This window comes from Simochromis diagramma, unplaced genomic scaffold (genome assembly GCF_900408965.1).
Source record: "Simochromis diagramma unplaced genomic scaffold, fSimDia1.1 OVJJ01000107.1, whole genome shotgun sequence".
Lineage (NCBI taxonomy): Eukaryota > Metazoa > Chordata > Actinopteri > Cichliformes > Cichlidae > Simochromis > Simochromis diagramma.
In genome coordinates, this window is record NW_024387209.1 from 8,286,803 (window position 1) to 8,312,818 (window position 26,016).

At 42.7% G+C, this 26,016-nt stretch overlaps 1 protein-coding gene across 1 annotated transcript; it reads left to right on the forward strand.

The window, feature by feature from the left end:
• The first annotated feature begins 1,443 nt into the window (after positions 1-1,443).
• On the forward strand, positions 1,444-25,999 carry LOC120746058 (kinesin heavy chain-like). The gene is made up of 26 exons (XM_040051265.1): positions 1,444-2,058; positions 5,823-5,910; positions 6,715-6,788; positions 7,900-8,004; positions 8,303-8,351; positions 8,457-8,512; positions 8,823-8,910; positions 9,783-9,907; positions 10,009-10,113; positions 10,203-10,351; positions 12,966-13,114; positions 16,566-16,747; positions 17,086-17,154; positions 17,242-17,448; positions 17,544-17,696; positions 17,791-17,988; positions 18,072-18,189; positions 19,349-19,413; positions 20,447-20,556; positions 21,071-21,172; positions 21,256-21,316; positions 22,083-22,154; positions 22,228-22,332; positions 22,449-22,665; positions 23,141-23,252; positions 23,402-25,999. Exons 1-25 carry the CDS (start codon positions 1,933-1,935, stop codon positions 23,227-23,229), a joined length of 2,862 nt encoding a protein of 953 aa, XP_039907199.1. The 5' UTR covers positions 1,444-1,932; the 3' UTR covers positions 23,230-23,252; positions 23,402-25,999.
• The last annotated feature ends 17 nt before the right edge of the window (positions 26,000-26,016 follow it).

A 26,016-nucleotide genomic window follows, 5' to 3' on the forward strand; every position in this document is an offset into this window, starting at 1 on the left:
TTTTAACATTAATATTAAATATTACTTTTTAAATATCTGCTGTTTGTCACTCTTCAAATTGCCCCCAAATTTACCTGAATCCACACACACAAAAAGCCCTTTTGCTTGAAAAACATCCAGCTACTAGACCTACTCAGCAGCCCTAGACCTCCTTTTTTTATTAAATGTGGATTAAATGCTTATGTTTTTCAAAGTAGTCACAGAACATTTAGTCACATTTTTCACGTGGGGAATACTACATAAAGTTTAAATATAATCAAAAGCTTCAGAGCAGTTCTTAAGAAGGAAGTAAATATTAGCTTTTACTAACTTGGACACTGTTCAAATTTTGTTATTTCACAACAAAACAGTGACTTTAATGTAATTTAATTGTGTTTCTATTACTTATTTTGGTGCAGTGTGAATGGAGCAAAAGCGCTTAAACTTGAGAAAATACTGTTAAAAGTAAAAAGAAAATCTATTTCCTCCTCAACATTTTCCAAAGCAATGTTTGGGGTCTGCCAGGCTGATTCAGACCCCCGGACCTTATGTTTGATTCCCCTACTTTATTCTATAGCTATATTAACATAGAAAGGATTAAAGTATTTATTTTAAGATATACAATTATTCTTTAAGTAATGATTAGCAATAGCTATTTAGTCAGATATGGTTGCTTGCTTAAATTTGAACCTGTGTGAAGCCTACTTAAAGCTATTGTGAAGCTTTACCTATGACTAGCTTGTACATTTGTCAAATTATTTACTAGTTAATTGGAAAAAATCTTTATATATATATATATATATATATATATATATACATAAAAACATATTTTTACAGTTCAAGAAAAAAAAAGTTGATTACCTTTTATTCTATATTCATATTGGCTTATAAAGTATCAACATATATTTATTAAAAATGTAAAGTTGAGGTAATGATTATCTAGCTAGGTAGGAAAGGTTGCTTTCTATAGTCTGATTTTTATCATCTGTGTAAGGCTAATGTTAGCTAAACTGGGATTACTTTAGATGCTTGTTGAACCGACACTGACCAGTTGGGAAAGAAATTACTATTTTTTTAAAATAAGTTCTTTTTAGAGGACCAAATTGTTGGTTTACCTTTATTCTACATCTATATTAGCTTATAAAGGATTAATATGTATACAGTTAGCGTAAGGCCCTCCTTTCTATATCTAAACTGTAACTTAAGCTAATGATTAGCCAGTGTTATTTGCAGCTAAAATGTTTACATTTCCAAAGATATTCTAATTTGCCTAAAATATAGGATTTAACACTTATTTGTACTGTATATTTTTAAAAAAATACAATAAACTGTTGATTTAAATATGAAGAAATATGAAGATTCATAGAAAATTAGAGCAGGTTGAGTGCTCGTGCATGTGACTAACTCAGTGATGGTGGTGCTGATGTGAGGTGAAGGCACGCGCCGCGAAATCGTGCGAGCGCGCGCCCCGATCACCGGTAAAGGACGATGCGGTTGTGTGCGCGCACACCCTCCCCGGACTCGGTGTCTCTGCAGAGCGGACAGCTCCCCGCGCAGTCCTCCTCCGCCGTTGACAACCTAGTAAAAACGCCACGTTTCCGCGCGGCTGTCGATGCCACAGCCGCGGGGCGAGGAGGCCTGTAAGCTCCACCGCAGTCCGAGCTCCAATCCGAGACGCAGCACTGCGGTTTGTCCGCTTTGGCCATGGCGCAGCGGAGGAGGCTCAGATGAAGGACGCCCTGCGCATCGGCTAAAAAGCTGGAGGAACTTTCCTACTGCTGAATTCCTCTGAACACAGATGTGACACTCCTTCTTTAGAACAGGAAAATTCTCGACTAGCTACAGAGGGAAGCAGACTAAACCGACCAGGCCCCACTGGAGGTCCCTAAACCTCCCTTTGGGCACCACCGGACAGAGGGGGCGGTGTAAACATTGGTAGGAGCAGCAGAAGCCATGGCAGACGCGGCGGAGTGCGGGGTGAGAGTGATGTGCCGCTTCAGGCCCCTGAACGAGGCCGAAATTACCCGAGGAGACAAATACATCCCCAAGTTCAAAGAGGACGACACCGTGGTCATAACGGCAAGTCTGCACACTCACTGCTGTCACCTCAATGCTGTTTACCTGTGTATGTGTGCGCGCGTATGTGTGCGCGCCCAGTGATTTAAAGGAAAAGACACCTGCAGACCAGACACGAGTGCTGAGCCATACTGCAAATTTCGTTGTGATCGATACCAAATCAATACAGGGCCAGTATTACCGATACTAATATCGATACTGTTTTAACTTAAACATTTTGTACTATATGTACTATGGGCTATAAAAAAAATAGAAATAAAAAAGGTTAAGACATTTTTCATAGTGCATGTTTGAGGTTTTTTGGGTTTTTTTGTTTCGTTTTCACAAAAAATATGTATAAATAATTTAATATGAATCAGTAGGCTTCATACTGAACTTAGAAGATAGAAGCAACAGAGGAGCATCCTATTGCGCTAGTATCGATCTGGCGCCAATACTAGCGTTGGTATCGATACTGTCGATATATGGATCCATCCACCCACCTCTACCTAATGCCAAATACGCAGTAAGTCTTTGGTGGTACAGAGGAGCATTACAGCAGCTTGGAAATATTTACTTACTATAAAGACTGCCTCTTTACACCTGTATGATGTTACTTATGTTATTATAACTGATCAAAACTGTCTGATGCACTCATATGTAACATCTCAGTGGCTCTCAGTTGGATTCAGCTCTGTGGGAAGTGCCTACACCCATCAGTAGGAATCCTAGGCCTACTGCACCAGTATTAGGCCTGATGTGGGTGCATGTGGGGGACTTTATGGCCCTCCTCTGCAGACAATCAAGGATATTTTTATTTGTTATACAGTCAGCAGAAATCACACACAAATAAATACATAGTGAGGTATTTAAAAGACCAATGACAGCTGGGAGTCTACTGGTCCTACATGTCGATAGGCCTATACTGTATATAAAGCCAGACGTAAGCCAGCATAGACACTGCCTCCTTCAAAAGCCACTTTATAATACAGCCTGCTGCTAAGTGTGTGATTCAGTATGTTATTAGAAATTATAGTATAATTTTATTTACAGACCAATATTTAAAGGTAGGCACATTAGAATACATGTGTATCAAATCAGGTTTTTACAGGAAAAACTAAGTAAATTTAGTACTATGTGAGTAATGTTAAGTTCTTTTAAATGCTGCGTAAGTAATTTTTCGTACTTTTAAGTAAATGTAATTATCGCATCAGTCATTTTTACTTTTGAGTCTATTTAAGTACTGCATGAGTAATTTGTAAATGTAAGTACTTTTAAGTGAATATAAGTACTGTGTAATATAATATATAGTATAATATGCATGATATGGCCTGCCCCTCAAAAAGTACAGCATACTTATGATATAAGGTGGGCAAATATTCTTGGCATTTCTGTTAAATTGCCAGAGAATAACGTGGTAATTACAGAATAATTATCACCTTTAAGTATTTGTAGGTAAATGTAATTGCATAATAATTATAAATAAAATACACTGAAATTCCATTTAATTACAGAACAATTACTTCATTAGTGGCAGGGTGAATTAGTGTCACAACCTAACCTCATGCAGGTGATGAAGGTCACTGACCCACTGCCAAACCGGTCCTGCTGCATGGTGTTGCAGGCATCTCCACGTCTGTCGCACGTGCTCAGTATGAGTCTGCTCTCATTTCTAAAGGTCTCACAGGTGGACCTGCTCGTTCATTGGAGCTGCACGACGCTGGGCTGTGAGCACACGTCCCACTACAGGATGTCAGGGCCTCGCGCTACCCTCACAGAGTCTGTTTCCGACAGTTTGTGGTTGAAACATGTAGTCGAGGAGCAAGGTGGGGGTCATTTCGTAGGGCTCTGGCAGCGCTCCCCTTGCTTCTTCAGCACTGTCCGTCTTACCTCCACACTCTGGAGACTGGTTCAAAAACTCTTCGGTGGAGGAGTTGGACAACCTGTGCAACCTGGGGTGAATCGGTCTCTCCATTGCACCTGCTGTCACTGCTGAAATGGACCCACACTGGTTTCTGCTTCCTTACAAGGCACAGTGGTATCCCTGGAGTTTAACTTACTGCGAGTCATGCTGTGATGATCATGTGTTCCCTCAATATTTTTGAACAGTTCAGATCTCTTATTAAAAGGATCCGACCTCAATCACCTGATGCTCTGACGCTTCAGAAACGCCCGTGTTTATTTTGTACAGGACCTCTGAAAACATGTTCTTTTTATTCTTAATGAGCCTGCACCTCATGGTACTTCATTCTTATTTATTTGTGCATAAATGGATAGTTTTTCTTTTTACATCAGATTACATCAGATTTGTGCTTTCTCTGTGACCCTACCATCTTAAAAAAAAGGTGAATTTTTCTGTAAAATCTGCTGCAGAGAGAGGGTGACTGAAGACGAAGATGTGTCACCTCCATCAGCAGCCCTCCGTTATCCGTGCAGTTGCTTTAATCGCCCAGCAACACTTTCTCCTCTGTCAGGACAAACTTGCGCACCGCCGCCTCGTGCCATCAATCAGCAGAGCAGAAGCACATTACCGACAAACACACCCGGATACTGTCTGTGTCAGGGGTTTCTCTGCTGTATTTTGGGGGCTCGGAGTGCTGCTGCCGCTGCCTCCAAGTGCTGAGGGTGGCGTTTTTGCAGCGGGAATGAGGCTTTTCCCCTTAGAGCAGGAGTCAGGAGCTGGATGAATGATGGATGGCAGTTACTGGAGCATTTTGAAGAAATGGTAGAGATTTCTGGCCCAGCTTCACCCATTTTCGAGCTGCACCGATAAAGAGAGGGAGGATGAAAACTGATAGGTTAAAGCTCTGAATCCAAAATCCAAAGCAACCAATCACGCATGTCCACAGAAACATCCTCTAATGAGGCAGCTACAAGTACCATCTTTTTTTGTCCATAAACTGGAGAAGTTCAGTTTCTTTGTCCTTTGCAGCAGGTATAGAATTAACTCCATCAGCATTTTGATTGGAGTATATACTTATACTTATATATATGTATAAGTATATAAATGAGAGGAAGACTCAGGGAGGAACAGCTGGGGAAACACTGTGGAAGCTTATTGACAGAAACACGACATCCAAAAGTGAAAAATCACCACTCGATTCAAAGACGTGATGCAGGAAATAAAGGCTACAGTAAAGAAAGCATAGAACACAGGAACCCAGAAATCCAACGACACCAGGAACGACAATAAAACCTCAAAAGAAGCCCAAACTCATTCACTCAACAGACACTTTATTAGGTACACCTTCCTCGTTTTTCCTTAAGAGCTGCTTTAATTCTTCATGGCACAGATTCAACATGTTGTTGGAAACATCGTTCAAAAGTGTGCCAAGAAAATATCCGCCCACACCATTACGCCACCATCGGTGGAGTGAAGCGCTGATACAATGGCAGGTTGGATCCATGCTTTCAGATTGTCACCCTACCATCTGAATGCTGCAGCAGAAATTGAGACTCATCAGAGACTCTTAAATATTTGAGCTAACGAGCAGTTAAACGAGTGTACCTAATGAAGTGACTGGTGGGTGTACATTCACAAAGAATTCAAAATAAAGCAAAACAAGTAGGCGGTCTTTGTATCCATGTTTGCATCCTTTTCCCAGAGTGTTTGAATCTTCGTGCCAAACCCCCTTATCTGGTTATTTCTAACAGTATATCTGCATTATTGATACAGTTTCGTGAATCATGTTTTAAATATCACGGGCGACTGGGAACAGCTGTGTTCGGGGCTGCGATGACTCTGAAGCCTGTCGCTGTGTGTTTTTGTCTTTGTCATTGTGAATCAGGGCAAACCGTACGTGTTCGACCGCGTGCTGCCTCCCAACACGACGCAGGAGCAAGTGTACGACCAGTGTGCCAAGCAGATAGTGAAAGGTAAGAAGCTTTAAACTGAGGAAGCACAGCTCTTTATGTAACCGTCATCTATCGAACATCTGCACACAGACTTAATCTGCTCTTCATCCTTTTTCATTGTTGCTTTACATAATGGAGCCATGGAAATGAGTGTTTCCCAGAGCAGCAGGGCTGATGCTGGAGTTTTGAGGGGCCGACATTAATTTTTAGGCAGTAAAACTACATCATTACTATTAGATATTGTATGCATATGTACATGTAATATGTTAGAGTTGTATTCATAGGCCAGCTATTTAAAAATGTCTCCTCGCACCAGGGTTTATATGTTCCAGCTGTATGCCACGAATCCATGAATTTTCTTCTTCCATTCCTGCCTGGCAGCTCCATCTTTAACATCCTTCGTCTATCATATGGGTTGTCCCTCTTCTGCACATGCTCAAACCTTCACTTACCTCTCTAACTTTGTCTCCAAACCCCGAGCTGTCCCCCTGATCATTTCTAATCCTGTCCATCCTGATCACGCCACACCTCCTATACACTGAAGGTAAAAGCACTTCTGCACAGGACACACCTGTGCGTCCTTCTCCCCCAGCCTCCTCTCTCCTCTAGATGCATTTTAGGAGTTGAAATGTCCTTCAACCCAGCGTACAGTTACTGGTTTCTAGTATAACCTCTGAAAAATCTCTGCAGGTAGCATCAGTAGATGGATGCGCTAGTGTTTATAGCTGTGAAGGTTTAGTGCTCAATTACCGGAGAAGCGGGCTGGACTGTGTCTGACTGTGTCTGACTGTGTTGTTGCACTTTTGTGTCTTTGTGTTACTCCAGATGTGCTGGGCGGCTACAATGGGACCATCTTCGCCTACGGGCAGACGTCCTCCGGGAAGACCCACACCATGGAGGTGAGACGCTCATTAGATCATGTGTGCTCTTAAACCCTAGTGACCAGATGTCAGCTGCAGAGGGGTTTCATTCCTTTGAAGTTACAGCTTTTTTACATAAAGGTGACTAAAGACTATCAAAGTGACAGCAAATACTCTCTAAAGCCCTTTGTGTAAAGACGTGCGGTGACTTTTATTTGGAACTTTCAAACAGTTGGCGGATTAGAGCACAGCGGGCGTTGTGTAACAGGCTTACTGCCAACAGGAAACCCACTCAGGCTCGTGCGAGGGGTAGGATTCAAGGAATCAAAAGCTGGTAAGGTTAACATCTTGGAAAAGCCTTTAATCATCACGTCCAACTCAGCGTGTGTTTTAAAGGAGTGAAATTGAATGATTATTAGTAGAAAATGGTCAGAGGAGCTCTTCGTCATTTCGACATGTCACCAGTGTAACTTCAGCTCGGAGTCTAATCCTCAAGCCTGGTTTTAATTCTCTGATCTGATCTCTGCTTCACCCTCTTTAAGTCAAACTTTTAAGTCCACTTCTGAACCCAGATGTTCTTTTTAAAATTTCTTCATTTAAAAAGGCTTTAAAATTGGGCTTTGCAGCCACAGGACCTGGGCACCTTGCAGCCATTGAGTCAACCATGAATTCGTCTCGATACCAAAATATTCTAGAGTAAAATGTAAACTGTCCTGCTACGTGAAACCTTAGACCTGACAGAGGATGCACTTTCTTTGAAACAATGAAAATCAGTTTAAATCATATAGCACAAGGTCATGACAACAGTCAACTCAACATGCTTTATATCGCAACATCCTCTGTGAGCAAGCAGTTGGGGACTGTGGGTAAAAATAACCCGCCGTTTATAACAGGAAGAAACACGGCAACATGCTGGAGCTGTTTGGGGAGTTAAGAGGAAAGAGAAACGAGAAAGAGAAAATAGTCACCATTTGTTGGTCACCAGCGGACGTTCCAGGCTCCAGTTGCCTAGGAAACCCTCTAATGTATTTACCACCCCCAACATATGGCAGCATTAAAGAGCCACATTACACACAAAATGGTCAAAGAGAGAAAAAGACTGCAAAAACTGCATCTCTGTAGTATAACACATGACTGTTGTTGTGTTCAGGGCAAACTGCATGACCCGCAGCTGATGGGAATCATCCCTCGCATCGCCCGCGACATCTTCGACCACATCTACTCGATGGACGAGAACCTCGAGTTCCACATCAAGGTGAGAACAGGAGTCATTCACAGTTTACCTCCTGAAAAATGAACTAAATGTCAGGTGTGAGCCCCTGCACTGGAGACCTGCAGCCTGTGGCCGTCTCTGAGATGTTTGTTAACAAAGTCTGTGAAAGGAAAAGCACACACACAACCCAAAAATGTTTTATGTGAAATAAAAGGTAAATGATTGAGTTTACGGTGCAGTAAAGACCTTAAATCTGACAAACTGAGGAAGATGAATTCATGTTCATGGCAATGAATTAAAAGTTTTTAGATTTGTGAGACAGATGCGTTTCTCTATGCAGGTCTCTTATTTTGAAATCTACTTGGACAAGATCCGAGACCTGCTGGACGGTAAGAGAGGCTGTTTATCTGAAGCACTCAGCAGTCTGTTTTTCTTAAACTGTGACTTTTAAAAGCACCGTGATGTGATTTGGATGATCTTTTTTCTGTCTGAAGTGTCAAAGACAAACCTCTCCGTCCACGAAGACAAGAACAGAGTGCCCTATGTGAAGGTTTGTGAGCTGAGCGAGAGCTGTGACACAGTCATGTGTTTCCTGCATGAGGATCCTGCAGGTTTAGCTTTTCATTTGTTAAGAAGTGAAGAGGTTTATATATTTAATCTCCCCGTGTGCCTGAGCTGGAGCTTCAACTCAGCGAATGTTTAATTTTAGATGAACGAATGATTCAGTTACCGTTTTAGTCGTCTGTGCAGGTTTACTACACCTAAAAACCTTAAAACTGCGATTTTTCGGTCTTTTCTTTATCCTGTAATCGATGCTCATGTCCACACTGGCTGCTGCAGGTCATGATTCTCCTTTTCAGGGCTGCACTGACCGTTTTGTGTCCAGTCCAGAGGAGGTGATGGACGTCATCGATGAGGGCAAATCCAATCGGCATGTAGCAGTGACCAGTACGTATTTTTATGTGTTTGCTTCAAAAGCGGCACATTTTTAAAAGGTTTCCTGGTATTCATTTCTACACTCACTGACCACTTTATTAGATACACCTTGCCTGTATCATGTTGGGACCTTCTGTTGCCTTCAGAGCTGTCGTGAATCGTCATAGATTCGACAAGTTGCTGAGACATTCCTCAGATTTTGGTTCACACTGTAGAGCAGCTGGTCTATCCACACAGGCTCTCTGTGGTGGAGCTGTACAGCATCAGCAGCTGCTTCACCTCCAGTTTGTTCCTCCCGAGAAACTCTACAGGAGGTGGAGTCACTGTTGGGCCTTCCTCAGCACTGTAACTGTGTCTTCTGACCAGGAGAGGTCCACAGTGATATAAGGCCCCATAATTTGAAAGAGGAAACCTTCGCCATACAGTCACCTTTAATATTGAGGAGGGTAGGGGCAGTTTCTCCCTGAAGTCGATGATGACCTTCTTCCTTTGTGTTGATGGACACGTCTGCTCTGCTCATCCCTGCAGGCTGACTCATCTTCTATCATTAGTCATTTCGAACTGAGGTGGTGGGAGGAGGTGGCACTTAAAGTCAACAGGGCAGCCAATCTGCTTCGTTAGAAGCTGGGAATTGTTCAAAACTATTTGTATGGAGTCCCAGAATAAACACAAAAGGTCCTTTAACCTCTTAATATCCATCAAGTCAGCGGCAAAGCCCTAAAAGTCAGGATTTTAGCACAGCTCCTGAAACTTCTTAAGGAGGCAGAAACACCTCAATATCTAGATTTAAATGTTTTAATTTCACCTGAAATCTTAAAAGAAGATAAAAAGCCTTTTCTGGTTTCTTTTCTGCGGTTGTAATGATTTTTTGCTTAATTTTGTAGACATGAACGAGCACAGCTCTCGCAGCCACAGCATCTTCCTCATCAACATAAAGCAGGAAAATGTAGAGACGGAGAAGAAGCTGTCTGGGAAGCTCTACCTGGTCGACCTGGCTGGCAGCGAGAAGGTTGGTCCAAGCGAGATCAGAAACGTGTCGTTAGGGTTTGCTTCGAGACTTTCCTGAGCTGTAAAGCTGATGGATAACCTGCTCGATCGCTGTTTGGTCAGGTGAGCAAGACGGGAGCTGAGGGGGCGGTGCTGGATGAGGCAAAGAACATCAACAAATCTCTCTCAGCGCTGGGAAACGTCATCTCAGCTCTGGCTGAGGGCACCGTAAGTCCATCCCAGTTCTGTTTCTTATGTAAGTGAAGAAGTATGAAATATTAGAAAACCTCAGCACAGCTGTATTTTCTTTTCTTCAGAAAACCCACGTGCCGTACAGAGACAGTAAGATGACTCGGATCCTGCAGGACTCTTTGGGAGGGAACTGTCGCACCACCATCATCATCTGCTGCTCACCGTCCATCTACAACGAGGCCGAGACCAAGTCCACGCTCATGTTTGGACAGAGGTATCTGCGAGCTCTTCTGTCTAATGTACTCAGTGCCAAAACGGGGCAATGTTTTTTACTTTCTTTTTTCCATTTTTTCCATAATTAATGCATAAAAAAAAACAACAGAAATTTTAAAAACGAGTCTTTCATCCTTTAAACAGCTAAGATTTTACGTACCACCATATACAGTTTCATCTGAAGTAACCACAACCACCTCATATTTTTAACAGAGGAAGAGAAACACAAAAAAAGTTTCCTCCTTCATAGCTATGTTCATCAAAGACCTCCAACTACCCTGCCCCTTCCCTGGTACTGCTCCCCGAACCCACTGCACCACTACTCCTATGCAGTGGAACCACATCCGCCACATACTTTCAGATACTTTTTGTCCCACTTCTTCTTTGTCCAGTTTCCTCAAATTTTTTAAGGCCACACTGCACATACTGCTCATATATGTCAAGTTTTTAGCTAATAGCTCTCTGGAAATCACCTTGTTGGTCCAAAAATACTAGTTTATGTCTGTCAGACTGTGTTATCTTTGGTATTTTTCACAGATTCAACCAAAGAAATTGGAGCAAATTATGATTAGACTGAGGCTACGTCCACACGTACACGGGTATTTTTGTAAACGGAGATTTTCCGTTTTCGTTTAAAAAAAAATCCCGTCCACACGTAAACGCAAAAACGAAGGAAAACGCTGCTAGGAACGTGCCAAAGCAATCAGTGGCGATATATTCCTAACTGTGTAGAAATGTTGGCCAATCAGAAGTCTAGAAGCCTGGGTGGGAAAGAGTAAACAAAGATGGCGCATAGAAGCAGAGCTGAGTACTATGTGTGGAGGGACAGAAACTGTGTGTGTATATGTAAGCATGTAAACACTACAGAGAGTACAATTAACAGTATTTTGTCTAAGTCCGCCATTGTAGAAATTCATTTCACCGAAACAATAACGTGGCGCACAGTGTGACGTCAAAAAAGGCGCACACCTTTGACCTGCGTTTTCTCTGTTTTCCTCGTCCACACCTAAATGCAAAAACTGAGTTTTCGAAAATCTCCACCCTGGCAGGAAAATCTCAGTTTTCAGTGACCAAAAACGCCGTTTACATGTGGACGAAAGGTGCAAACGCATAGAAAAATCGGCGTTTTCAAAAATACCCGGGTACATGTGGATGTAGCCTGAAAATTAGTTTAAAAAGCAGCCAAAGACATTCAGAAAGCCTGGAGAACTGTTGCTCGAGACCACCTTAAAAATGACAAGAAAGTCTGACTCAGGTTATATAAACATTTCCTCACATACAGCTGTTACGAAGCAGGAAACTGGATCCTCAAATGGCTATAAGACGAATTTTTTGCACTTCTGCAAACGAAAAACTTACTTAACTTAAACTTAACAATTACAAAAGAAAAAGCTAAAGTCAGTTTTGAATCAAACACAGAGTTGCTGTTTGTGTTTGTGGGAGAGTATCAGTGTATCCAGTCCATCTGCAAAGGTACACGGTGACTCATTTGGTGCAAACTAGCAAACAGATGGCTCTGAGATTCCCGCTGTGCATCTGGGTTTATTCTTATTTATAGACTCCGACACTGCCGCCTTCTTGTTTTCACGTCATGTAAAACTGAGAATAATGAACATTTTCTATTTTCTACACAGTTTTTTTCCTCACACTTCATTCTGAAGCACATTTCATTCATCTGCTTCACTTCTTTAGATGTTACAGTTTCATAAAAGTGACGCGTCTGTAAAGATCCTCGACAGCAGCGATGTAATCATTTATTTTAAAAATCAAGCTGAAATCCACTGAGCCTTGATCAGTGAGTTCAGACTGAGCAGTGTCACAGAGGCTGATTACTGTGCAACCATCTGCCCTCGGCTAAGAGGAAATTCAATTAATTAGGAGATTTCCATCATGAGAGGAAAGATCGAGAGGGGCGGAGGTCCTCTGGGAGAAAGCAGACTCACACATGTAGCACGTGGAAGTGACTGTATTAGGTGGAAAGGTAGAAAACACAGCTGTAAAATGTGTTGCTTTATTTCCACTAAGACAGCAAAAACATGCTTACCTGCAGGGAAAAGGGAAAAAAGGCGTAAACTCTTGGATGCTACTTTCATATGATCATGCTGAATGTTGCAAACTTGCATGGTCAGATGATCAAATTCTGCTGAAAGCTCTTGTTTTCAGCAGATGATTTTTAAAGAAGTAGAAACTAAGTAGTGGAAAATAAACCTGAAAATGTTGCTTTTAATCATTGTAATCAGGGGTTAACTTGACATTTGGTGGGCAGGGGAAGACTGAGATCCTGTGTAGCTGTGCAGCAGGAATAATCCCAAATAAGTCACCAGATTATTAGTTTTCTTTGATTTAAGCAGCTGAATCAAACACACTTTAATAGATGTTACATGAATGTGGAACATAAAGGCGGAATTTGATGCCTAAAACTTAATCCCAATCTAACCCCTGTCCATTACTGTAAGATGAACCACACTTAAAGTTCAGCTCAGTATTTTGATTTGATTACTATATTAACTCAATGAGCTGGAACAAACTGTCAATAGAGTCCAGAGAAGAAGTCTAACAATCAGGCACGATGAGATTAATTAAAAGACTAATGCTTACTGTCTGTGTCCGCTCAGAGCGAAGACCATCAAGAACACAGTGTCTGTGAACCTGGAGCTGACGGCCGAGGAGTGGAAGAAGAAATACGAGAAGGAGAAGGAGAAGAACAAGAACCTGAAGAGCATCATCCAGAGGCTGGAGGCTGAACTCAACCGCTGGAGAAACGGTGAGATTAAAGCGGCCTGCAAGGGCTGATTAAAGGAAACAGCTGCTGTGAGCTCCTGAGTGTTGATCAGTGGTTACGCAGTGGGATGTTGGGTTTTTGTGACAAACATACATCGTTGTTGTATCGTACAGCTCCACAGTAAGTTATGAATAGTTAACGTGCTGCCTTTCTGCTTCCTGTGCACTCATTTCTATACCTTTAAATAAATGATATTTCAAAGGGAACCCACCTTCTGTTGCACAGTTGCTGCTTGGTGGGACTTATTACAGAGTTACACATCAGATGTCCTGATTAACAGACCTCAGCCTGAGATGTTTACCAAGCTAATAAAGAGGCCCTAGTTTTACAGCAACTGCTTTGTGAACGTGTGATGGGAAGGTGGACGAAGGGTGGGATGGACAGTCGTGGTGAAGACAGAGCCAAGAGAGAGTTTTTGATTTAGCAGGCGAGTGATCCACGGTCCAGCCCTCACCGATGGCCATGAGCTCTGGGTAGTGACTAAAAGAACAGGGTTGTGGGTACAAGCTGGACTCCCCAGAGGTAGTTTGGTGGCCTCCTCGACGCCTCTCTTTGGAGTTCTTCTGGGCACGTCGACCCTTCAAGAACTCCAGAGGAGGTGTGGAGAACAGAAGAAGAAGCTCCTCTGCCTTGCCTCCTTAGTGTTAGAGATCCAGCAAGGTTACGTTCTCGTGCTGACGCTGTTCGGCATCTCCTTCCCTACACCCCTGAATTATCCTTTAGGTGCCATGATTTCGTATCACAGTGGGACCTCCAAAGCCTGATAGATTGGTTTACCCAGACCTGTAAGGACTTTGGGCAGACTTTAAAATTAAAGGCTGAACTTACACCAGGCAGGAAAAAAGTGCTCAACACGTTCTATTTGAGACGTCTCAACATGAGAAACAACCACAATAAGGGGATATCAGAGTACCCCATCCAACTGGTGAAGACGTACCACCTGGGAAGAGACCCTCGATAGACCCAGAAGTCACTAGAGTTATTAAATATTTCATCTGGTGTTGATGAGGAAAGGACGTCTGGAAAGACCTGCGCAATCTGCGACCTGACTCTGGATAAATGGAGGAAAATGGATGGATGTTTTGTAATGACTCACAACACAGAAAGCAATCAAAGTGGAACATCATCAGCAGCCTCCTTTCCTTACATCTTAACATGTGAATACCTAGCAGAGCGTGGCTACTCGTTCACCGCTCGTCTGCTTATTTCTCTGTGCACCGAGGTCTGAAGGACCTGAGGAGTGGTGACACTATTTTCCTGAGATTGGATTGGTCTGTAGGAGCTGTTGCTCTCCAATCTGGAGCATCATCAGCTTCAAAAAGTTGAAAAGCTTTGACACTTTATCACCCGAGTATCTTACAGACTGTCTGGACTTTTTGTCATATTTGGCTGTAAAATTACAAAATAATTCTCATCTTACATGAACCATTTAAATTTCCGCTGTAGCTCAAACTGTGAAATGCACATAGTAAAATCTAGGAGTTGCTGATTTTTCTGTGTTCAGACTTTGTGAATGCTTTGCTATACAGTGATACGCCGAATATTCCAGTAAAACTCGCCTTCTCTTTTTTCTAAAACCGTTTGAACGTTCATTTAAAATGAGTTTTATTTATATAGCGCCAAATCACAACGACAGTTCCCTTAAGGTACTTTATATTCTGTAAGATAAAGACCCTAAAATAATACAGAGAAAACCTCAGCAGTCAGACGACACCCACCCTGTGAGTAAGCATTTGGTGACAGTGAGAAGAAAAAACCCCTATTAAAGCTATCAGAGATTAAAATGAATTGCTGATGATTAAATAGTGCAGTAGTGGTGTGTACTAGTAGCTGCTACTTTGTTTTTAGGAGACTTTGACCTTTGACCTTTGAGAGTCAGATGCTCTCTGTGACACACACACACAGAAAATGTTTTTTTCTCCATGCATGCCAACAAGCAGAAATTTTTAAAAAAAGTGGGCGGCGGCCTGAGAAACTCGAGTGTCATTAACCGCACAGGCTCTTTTAGGTAGCTGTGTGTGCACATGCTCAGTCTGTGACGTCTGGAAATCACATGTAATTACTGCTCAGATTAATCTGCCGCTGTGATAATGTGTGGGGTCTGATCGGCTCACGCCTTGTCCTGCCCGAATGTTGTAGATTCTGCATAACCCCACCATGAAGGACGCCACGCTGCCTGTGTGTGTTTCCCCACCACACTTCCTCCCTCTCTGCTGAGACTGCAGGGTCTCCTTCACAGCATCCTCGCCCTTTTCCCCCCCATTTCTGTTGCATAGTAACCACTCCTCCTCCTCCTCTCAGTCCTTTCTTTGCTTTAATGCCTCCCTGCCTTCACCCCCCTCCTCCCCCTTTCTTTCTGTGGCCATTGTTGCATTTTAATGTTTAATTCCCCTGTGGATGCTGATAACACTCCCCCTCCTTAGCATCAAATCAGCTCAGCTGCAGCAGCCAAAGCTCCTGACATGTAAATGCAGCGCTCTCACACACACATACACACACATCATGTTGATACAGTGTTTGTGGTTTGAGTCAGCCGCTGGCTTCCTGCCCTGCTGTTTAAAAGGAAGCAGCTCTCCGCCTCCTTCAGTCTGTCCTCGGCTCCATCTCCTCATTAGCTGCTGGCTTTTATCACCGAACCCACAGTTAGAAAATCAATAATCACACAAACACTGGTGAAGTCAGCATGATTTCACTCAGTGCAGTATAACTGATGCAGTTTTCTCCTGAAGGAAAATCATCAGAATTGTAAAAATAGTAATAATAATAGTAAGTTGTGTGCTGGCTTACAAACGTAGCCAGCCCCCAAACCTGATGTTTCAGGAAATACATCAGGTTTATTTTAATTATCTGATAATAACTTATCTAATTTACTTTGATAAACTACAGTATCCTGGTGTTATCTTGACTGCAAGGCAACAATTGTTCCTTTTATGTTAAAGGACTGCTGCCAGGATTTACTACCCTACACGCACGTTGCAGATGATTAATTTGGTTTTGTGCATTACAGTAAAACGTCTCCACTTTAGTCTCTAACGTCCAAAAGAATTTGTGGTTTGTTCAGATGCATCTTTGCAGACCCTAAGCTATGCTGCTGTGTTCTTTTCAGAGAGGTGAACCCTTCTTCCCACTTCATTTATGAAGCCTGCTTGAGCATCAGCATCTGGTTTGTTACTTCAAAATGCGTAAACTGAGGCTTAGTTATTTCACTTATTACAGTATTTACACTTTTATCGTGATTTAAAAATTCTTCCACAAAATTAAGATTATATGATGCGACGCACTGAGGCATGATGTAACAACTATGGTGCTACTCGATGTGACACCATACCACAACATATGGCACGATCAGAGTGTTTAAAACGTTGTCACACTAACGTGTGTGTATATAATGGATGCATGAGTAGAATATCTAACAAGTGAGTTCCTATCACAGGGGAGAACGTTCCTGAGGAGGAGCAGCAGAGCTCTAAAGATCAGAGGAGCAGCGAGCCGTACGACAACACTCCCATCATCGACAACCTGCTACCAGCCGGAGGAGGTGTCTCCGTCTCCGGTGACGAGAGGAGGAAGTACGAGGAGGACGTAAGGAACCTGTACAAACAGCTGGATGACAAGGTGAGCAACAGGACGAGGCTAAAGCTGGTTTATTGTAAACATGTCACATACAGCTATCTCAGGATGGGTTTTATTCATCTTCTGTCTGGAACAAAGTGTTCTAGCTCCTCCCCCTTTCTTCTGATTGGCTGCCCCTCATAAAAATAGATTTGAATGGCAGGTGGTTCACCATATATGTGACATAGGGCTGATATATACCTATATGATGAACCACAGAGCCAAGAGTGTTCGATCAGTCTGAAGCCTGAGCTTTGGGCTCACAGGGATTACATGTACACATACTGCCCTTGTTATTTAAACAATTCCTGAAACTCTGTATATTTTATTGCCGCTGACAGGATGACGAAATTAACCAACACAGTCAGCTGGCGGAGAAACTCAAAGAGCAGATGATGGATCAAGAAGAGGTTTGTCTCCCAGCTCAGGTTAATAGTAATGATAGAGCATACCTGCGTATTTCCTCTGACACGTGTTTTTTTTAAAAATCTGTGCAGCTGCTGGCGTCAACACGACGCGACTATGACAAGATCCAGGAGGAGCTGTGCCGGCTGCAGACGGAGAACGAGCTAGCCAAGGAGGAGGTGAAGGAGGTGCTTCAGGCCCTGGAGGAGCTGGCAGTTAACTACGACCAGAAGAGCCAAGAGGTGGAGGAGCGAAACCAAGCCAACGCGCAGCTGACCGAGAAGCTGCAGCACAAGACGGTGGGTCGTGACTTTCCTGAATACTACTAGATTACACATGAAGTGCAGCGATGCAGAGGCATGCTGACAGGCTGTCTTTGCGGCGACATCCTCAGGCGCTGCTGTCGGTGCTTGAGAGGGAGGTGAGTCAGCTGCAGGAGCTAAACGGCCTGCAGAGAAAGCGTGCTGCCGAGGTCCTCAACCTTCTGTTGAGAGACCTCAGTGACATCGGCGCCATCATCGGCACCAGCGATGTCAAGACGGCTGCGGTGAGCACCCACGTCCACATGACAAAAACCTTACCAACCTTACCCGAAACAGACACATAACCCTTTAACCCGGCCCGTCCTCCTTCCCTCTCAGTGCTCAGAGATGAAGGGGAACGGCTCGGCGCTGGAGGAGGACTTTACCGTTGCTCGCCTCTACATCAGCAAGATGAAGTCCGAGGTCAAGTCTTTGGTCAACCGCAGCAAGCAGCTGGAGAGCGCCCAGGCCGATGCCCACCGCAAGATTCAGGCGAACGAGAAGGAGCTGGTGTCCTGTCAGCTGCTCATCTCCCAGGTAAGCGTCACCTGACGTCGTCACGCTAACAGAGTTCTCCTGGGGTTTGGTAGAGTGTCAGTCACGTGTTGCTGTCCCTGCAGCATCAGGCCAAGATAAAGTCTCTGACCGACTACATGCAGAACATGGAGCAGAAGAAAAGGCAGCTGGAGGAGAGTCAGGACGCTCTCACCGAAGAGCTCGCCAAACTGCACGCTCAAGGTCGGTCCTAGAAACCTCCACAGACTCCTAAAACCCAGACTCATTTATACAGTTAGGCAGTATGAGCACAGCTGACATGTCATCCCACCCCGAAAAAAAGAAAAGCTCAAAACAACAAAGAAAAAGATGTTTCTAATGTATGAGACACCACTTTATCCTTTTAGTTGTTACTCATTCAATAACCATTATTTAATCAGTGTGTTTTTTAGGTTTTCTTTATACCTCAGTTACACACAAAGAAAGCACTGGAAGGTCTTTAATTTGAACTTTATCCATCACTGGAGTATCACATAGATTAGGACTTAACGACACTGTATCTTACAACATGCAGGGTGCTCTGAGCACGAGTGGCCAGTATATTATGTCTGAGTATCACCACAGGGGCTAAAGTGGGATCTGGCAGGCGGGGGGACCTTATGATCAGGTGCATCAGTGCTGTGTGGTGAAAATAATTACTCAATAATAATAATAATAATAATAATGATGATAATGATTATTATTGTCTGCTGCTCTATCACTAGCTAGACACTGAAGTATCACAACTACGACTTCATTTGCATCTGTACCATGAACGCATCACATGAAGGTATAAGTGGGCCGTGGGATTTTATTATTTTATTATTACTGAGCAAATGTGTCCATGCAGTCAGTCTGCAGCACATAAGAAATAATTGCCAGTAATGTGCATTAAACTGCCATTCTGAACCTTTGACCTTTAACCCCTGCATCCACATTAGTCAAATTTCACATGTGTATTGTGTGTGCACTGTGTTCATGCGTTCCAAGCATCATTACACTGTCTTGATGCCCACCTTTGGTTTTTGCTTTTGTGGAAGAAGACAGTCACCTTATGACATATCCAGGCGATGGATGTGATATAGTCTTGCACATCAGAGTTTTTTTTTTTTTACGATTAAGATGAATTTCACAAAAAGGGTGGGCTGAGTAACTACGCTATGAAGGTGAGGGTTTGTCTTTGGTTGTGTTTGAGTCTGTGAGTCTATGGTTTGACCCCCGGTGGGAAGTCTTTTGTCTGTTTCATCAGACTTGATTTAAATTGTCTTTCAGTAAAATATCTCACAGTTTGAAGTTTGAGAGTTTAGCTTTGTGAGTAAATTTGGCTGCAGTTTCTGACACAGCACAATTATTCTGTCTTTAGAGAAAATGCACGAGGAAAAGGAGAAGGAGGACATCGGCAGAGCGGGCGGAGACGATGACATCAAGGTAAAAAAATACAGCACAAAATTGATTTTGATTTTTACAAAATATTAAAATCTGGAACCTAACAGAGTTCAGCACAGTCTGAACTCTGTTAGGCAGCTTTCTTGTTGTTTCTTTAAGTAGTCTTCAGGAATAGTTCTCCAGGCTTCTTGAAGGACATTCAAAGCTTTTCTTTGGATTTTTCTGTCTTTTGTTCTGTTCTCTGTCCACATGATCCCGCACTGCTTCAATAATGTTGAGGTCCGGGCTCTGGGGAGATCAATCCATGACTGATAGTGCTCCACTGTGTGTTTTTACTGCATTAACAATGTGTTTGAGATCATTGTCACGCTGAAAAATGAAGCTGTTGACAATCATATGCTTTCCAGATGATTTTGCATGGTGTATCAAAATCTGATGGTACTTCTCTGTTTTCATAGTTGATAATTTTAACAAGGTCTCCACCACCACTGGCTGAAATGCAGCTGGAAAAATGCTTCTAAAGATGATCAGGTACAAGCACTGGACTGCAAATAAGTGAAAAAGCAGCCAATGTCCAAATAAAACCTTTGAAAGAGCTTCAGAAAGCCTGAGAACTATTGCTCTCAATTGCAAAAACAATTGAAAAAAAAGAAAATCTGGCGGCTTGGAAGTAAAGCGTAAAGACATGAGGGTTGATTCAAGACATTTGTTCATATTTGTTCATGTTCCAGGTCAGATTGAAGGCAGGAGATCCAGTAACTAGTAGTTAACTACTAGTAGTTAACTACTAGTTACTGTTAACTAGCTAACTAGTAGCTGAGACCCTTCCAAGTAGCCTGATTTAAAGTGTTAGACCTAATACAGTCTAACACAGTCCATGTCATAGGTTTATCCAGTATTTAAGTGCTCCAGACTGACCCAGAAAAACAAGCAGCTTCTAACAGGAAGCTCTTGTATTTTGGATCATGGATTTGGGATTATCGTAGGGTTATTTTAGTGCGTCATGTTTCTGTTCAGTGTCCTCTGAGGGAATAATGTTGCCAACCTCAGCTCTAATGTGTTTTTATGTCTTCAGAAAACGCTGGAGGAGCAGCTGGAGAACCACAGGGAGGCTCATCAGAAGCAGCTCAGCCGCCTGCGGGATGAGATCGAAGACAAACAGAGGATGCTGGACGAGCTCAGAGAGTGAGAAAACATCAGGAAACGCACACACTGACGCACACAAACCAACTCTGAGGATGTAACAGCACAGCAGGGGGGAGACGATGGGAGATTAGGGGAGAGATATCACAGGGAAACCCACAGATGTGCTCAGGTTTTAGATTTGAAACCGTTCTACACAAATCCTGATCTTTTCAGACGAGCTCAGGCCACGAGCAGATACACACATATACCCATTTTAATATTCCCCTCAGCCCTCAGAGTAGGGATTTCCACTCAGGTTGTCTTCAAAGGGGGACTACTGAGGAGAAGAAGCAGCTCAGAGAACAAGTGCGAGCAAGGAGCTGCTGCCTGAAAGCGATCAAAGATCTGGGCTCAAAGTCGGCTTCTGCTTCAAAAGAAGAGTTAACATGACTAGAAAGTGACTTTCAAGGCCTCAACCTGCAACTTTAGAGCCTCCAACTAAACATGCTTCGATTCCAAACCACATTTTCTGAAACTAGAGAGCGTATTTATTAAAACACTTTCTCCCTCTCAGTCTAAATCAGGGGCTGTTACTGGAGCAGGAGCGACTCATGTCGGATTACTACAAACTGCAGGCGGAGGAGCAGGAGAAGAATGCAAAGCTGGAGAGGCTCGTGTAGGTGAACACAAGCATCTTAGAGTTAATTTGAGACAATAAAAGTGTCACATGGTTTGATTATTGCTCTGTTTTCTCTACAGGCTGCTGAATGAACAAAGGGAGCAGGCCCGAGAGGACCTGAAGGGTCTGGAGGAGACTGTGGTGAGACTCAGTGATGGCCCCATAACCACTCTCACCTTTGAAGTCACAGCTGTTCTAACCTTAGATGTCTGTCTAGTCACATAGCAAAGCAAAGAAACTGCTGGAAGTCTGCACCAATGCAGGCTTACTCAAAAACAGTGCTTTGTAATATATTTAATGAGAATGGAGGCAAGTCAGAGGATTAAAGAAATGTTGTTAGTATAGTGCATCTCATTGATCCAGCTGTTCACAACTTCATCCCAAAGAGTCGTGCAGACAGATTTCTTAAAAGTGCACTTCTTTTTCTTACATTTACATAAAAAGGGGAGTTTCAGTGATCGAGCCTCAAACGGCTGTGATTTGATGCTGTATAAATGGAACAGAATTTAATTGAATACCCTGAGTAGGGATGGGAAGCTGGATACTGATGTTTCAATGCTGTGTTGAGCTTACGAAGCGCTGATCTGAAGTGCCGTTCAAAACACCCACTTCACATGACCATGGCTTTTTCAGGTTTCACCCTAGGTTTGGCCGATGGTAGAATAAACCTGATGACATCTTTAATTCAGTTCAATTTAATTTAAGAGTATTTACATACAAATGAATTCAACTGAACTGAATTAAAAGGAAAAAACCAACAGTCTGATGATTCCCTATGAGCAAATACTTGGCGATAGTGGGGAGGAAGAACTCACTTTAAAAAGGAAGAACCCTCTGGCAAAATGTAAATCCCAGAACTATTATGTGGGTCTAACTTCCAGCTTTCACTCCCTTCTTGTTCACTCAGGCCAAAGAGCTGCAAACTCTGCACAACCTGCGCAAACTCTTCGTCCAGGACCTCACTGCACGGGTTAAGAAGGTAGATCTTTTTACTGTTGACACATACGACTGGTCGTTTAATGTAGTTTGGTGTAATTTTCCTCTATTATAAGAGTGCAGAGCTTGACTGTGAGGAGGGACTCAGCAACATTGCACAGAAACAGAAAATCTCATTCTTGGAGAACAATTTGGAGCAGCTGACTAAGGTCCACAAACAGGTACGGTTGCTATACAGAGGCTGAATCCGTAAAAATATTATAAAACAGAAATGCTGAGCGCTGTGAGATACAGTGCGATAAAATAATGCTCAGTAACTTCATGCCGCCGCCCTCAGCTGGTCCGGGACAACGCAGACCTTCGCTGCGAACTGCCCAAGCTGGAGAAGCGTCTGCGAGCCACGGCCGAGCGAGTCAAAGCGCTGGAGAACGCCTTGAAGGAGGCCAAGGAGAACGCCATGAGGGACCGCAAGCGCTACCAGCAGGAGGTGGACCGCATCAAAGAGGCTGTGCGGGCCAAGAACATGGCCAGGAGGGGATACTCTGCACAGATCGGTGAGGTTTTACTTCCATTTATTATTTCACTGAGATAGATGTGCTCATGTGACAGCTGTCGGACAAAGAAGACCAGTTCACACAGGGGTGAAACCTGCCACCAGCGCCGTAGCTGAACCTGGACACAAATACATTTCCGAATGAGTGATAGTGTTTCTAGATAACTGCTATATGTTTAAATAACCATCTTTACGCTAAAGGGATTCAATCCCTCTGAGAGTAGCTTTTCCAGTTGATATTTCAACCATCCATCCATCCAGTCGCTTCCGCTTATCCTTTCCAGGGTCGCGGGGGGCGCTGGAGCCTATCCCAGCTATATTTCAACCAGAAAAATTGAAATATCTGAGCTGGTTTAAACTTGAAACAAACAAACAAAAAATAAAACACTGGATAAAAAAACAGACCTGAATATGGACCCCTGGGAGAAAGATAAATCAGGCAATGGATCAAGATGTTCCCTTTTTTGTGTTTTCAGCAAAGCCTATCCGGCCCGGACATCATCCACTGTCCTCCCCGATCTGCAGCTCCATCAGAGCCGGAGGTGTTGATATTCATAACAACTGAACCCACAACAGCAACATAATCCTGTGAGTGCAAAAATCTGTTTTCCATTTTACGAAATATAATTTCCTTTGCTTGTCTTACACATGGCTACCACCAGGGGGCGGTTAACAAATATATCACTTACACATAAACTGGATATAAGACAATCTCAGAGATTTGCCTCTTGTTGCAGACGACCATAAACAACTCAATGCATGCTCACCACCCCACCTGGATCCACAAGCAACGCCCCTCCTCTTGGAGTACCAATGGGAGGCCTTCACGACAGACTGTCATCGCTCGGAGAAGCACCATCCAAACATTGTGTAAATACTGATGAGACATATTTAATTTGCTGAATGTAGATCTCAGAGGCCTCGTTTATAACACATTCGCTGTTATAAGTTTAGTTTTCTGGATCTTCTGATGGTAGATTGTCATTATTATGCAACAGATTAAAAGCTCGAAGTTTATAAGTGAGGCCCTGAATCCGCTTCTGTATTAGAAATGAAAATGAAGCTTAAGTTTTAGGTTTGTGCAGCTTTACAGGAGAAGGCAAACGTGTCCGTTTTTAGATAAGTATTGTTTAACGTTTTAGGAAACAACTTGCTTTTTTTCCTTTTTTTCTCAGTTGTCATGATGAGAGAAGTGACACCACTCGAGTGTATCTGATCAATATGAAGCTACAGCCAACAGACGGTTAGCTTAGGTTAGCATAAAGACCAGGGAATGGCAATCACAGAGGTCTTTGGTCCTGTACCCCTCTTTGCAAACAGCCACTTGTCATTAGGTTGGTGGAAATACACATTTTTCCCTTGTGATCCAGTGGTTGCCAGATGGTTGCTGACTGGTCTCTAGGCCTATGTGGCTGACGCTACAGCAGCATCCCTCCAAAATGGCAGTCACACCGAAGACAACAGTTTACTATGGATAAACGCCTCATCCCACTCCGTAGCCTAAATGGCGACCATTAGGTTGATAATTGCTCCGTGCTCTTTATGGACAGTGTAATCACTAAGTGCGTTAACTACAACTCATTGCAAAAAATTTAACACACATAATCAGCAAATTACGCCCCAGCTCATTTACATCAATGCCTGAAGAAGATTTCTGCGGTTAGCTGGGTAGCACTAACATCCATGCTACCTGCATATTTTGGAAAACATCTACAACTTATTTACAGATCCTGAATTGAAAATCTCATCCATATTTTTTAGAAGTATTTTAACTATGGACCAAAAAATTGTGCCCACCAAAACCAGACTCACTACAAGCTACTAAACTGTAAAATGATTGCAAGCCCTCCACATCAATGGAGGAAAGGAGTGGAATATTTATTTCTGGAAACAGAACTTAAAATAAAAATGGCTGTTTCACCATTTTAACCTAAGCTAACTGCCTGCAGGATGTAGCTTCATGCTTACTTTTATGGATGTGATTTGTATCAAAGCAGGGCCTTTAAGTTTCTAACCTCGATGATGTTGAAGGTTGTTGCTGGAGCTGGGCAGCAGAAACATGCTTCCACACAACTGTCTTTGCATGTGTCTTGTCTTCCAGATTTTATAATTTTTGTGTTTACACTTTTGTTTGATTACAGGTGACAATCAATAAAAAGAAACCCTTTGATTTGGTTTTAGAAAACATGCTCTGGGCTTCAAAAAGATTTTTTTTTTTTTTTTGTCGTTTTGCAAAGAGGGATCTCATACAATTAAATTGCGCTGCTGTAGCTCTTGAGGAACACTGACCAGCCAATCAGTTGCTCCTAGGACTATGAGCCTGGTTTATAACTCTGGTTTAAAGCTGATTTAAATTTTTTCTCCCCACACAATTTCAGTGTCTGGATCGTGGTAATAGTCTGCACTCAATCTGTAAAGTTTCTGATTGGCCAGTCAGAGTCTTTAAAAACAGATTCAAAGGCAGAAAAAAGGTTTTTCCCCTCAGGCCAAAGTAATTAAAATCTCAGTGGATAAGCTGGATAAGTTTTTCCCTTTAGAAAACTGAAATCATCAAAACAGCACTCCAGCTTTAGAAATGAACACATTTCTCTACATTGACTTGTGACTTTGTAACTTTCTTTTTTAACATCAAGACTGTAATTTAACGAGGCCTCTTGACCCTTTAGTGGTACATTAGACATTTGTGCTGCTTTCCTTTATGGTGCCTGTTTAACATATTTTTTATATACATTATTGTCTCAGTGTAAAAGGCCCAATTACAGTTGTTCTTTGGTTATAGTCTACCATTTTAGTTTCTTTTAGGTATCAAAGAGTAGCAGTCATCAAGCTCGAGGACGATACCCTACAATCAAGCTTGATGACTGCTACTCTTCTAATGACGACCCCCACCCTTTGAATTAGCTTCTTGACCAGTGGCAGTTATTGAGCTTGATGACTGCCACTATTCGACCAGTCATTGGGCTGGATGAGTGCTGCCACACTTGACTGCTACCCTGCTGAACATAAGGCTGACGACTCGGGTAGGACTGGGCCTTAGTTGTGCAACGTGACTTTCGGGCTAGTTGCTTTTGTTTCTGTGGATGTTGCTGTAGAATGTTACAATTTCGTAATGGCTTAGTTGCAGGACAGCAACAAGCACAGACGACGAATAAGTGAATGTAACTGCATGGACTAGAGCTTGTTGTGTTAAAGGCATGCTCAGGGAGGGCAGTTTCTGTACAGGATGCATTTACCTCATCATGTTGTACATTTTGTTTGTTTTAGCTGTAGCATCGTGTATCCAAATATATCTTACAACTGATGCAATTAAATCTAATAAAGATATATCTATTTAACTTGCTTTTGTTGTGTG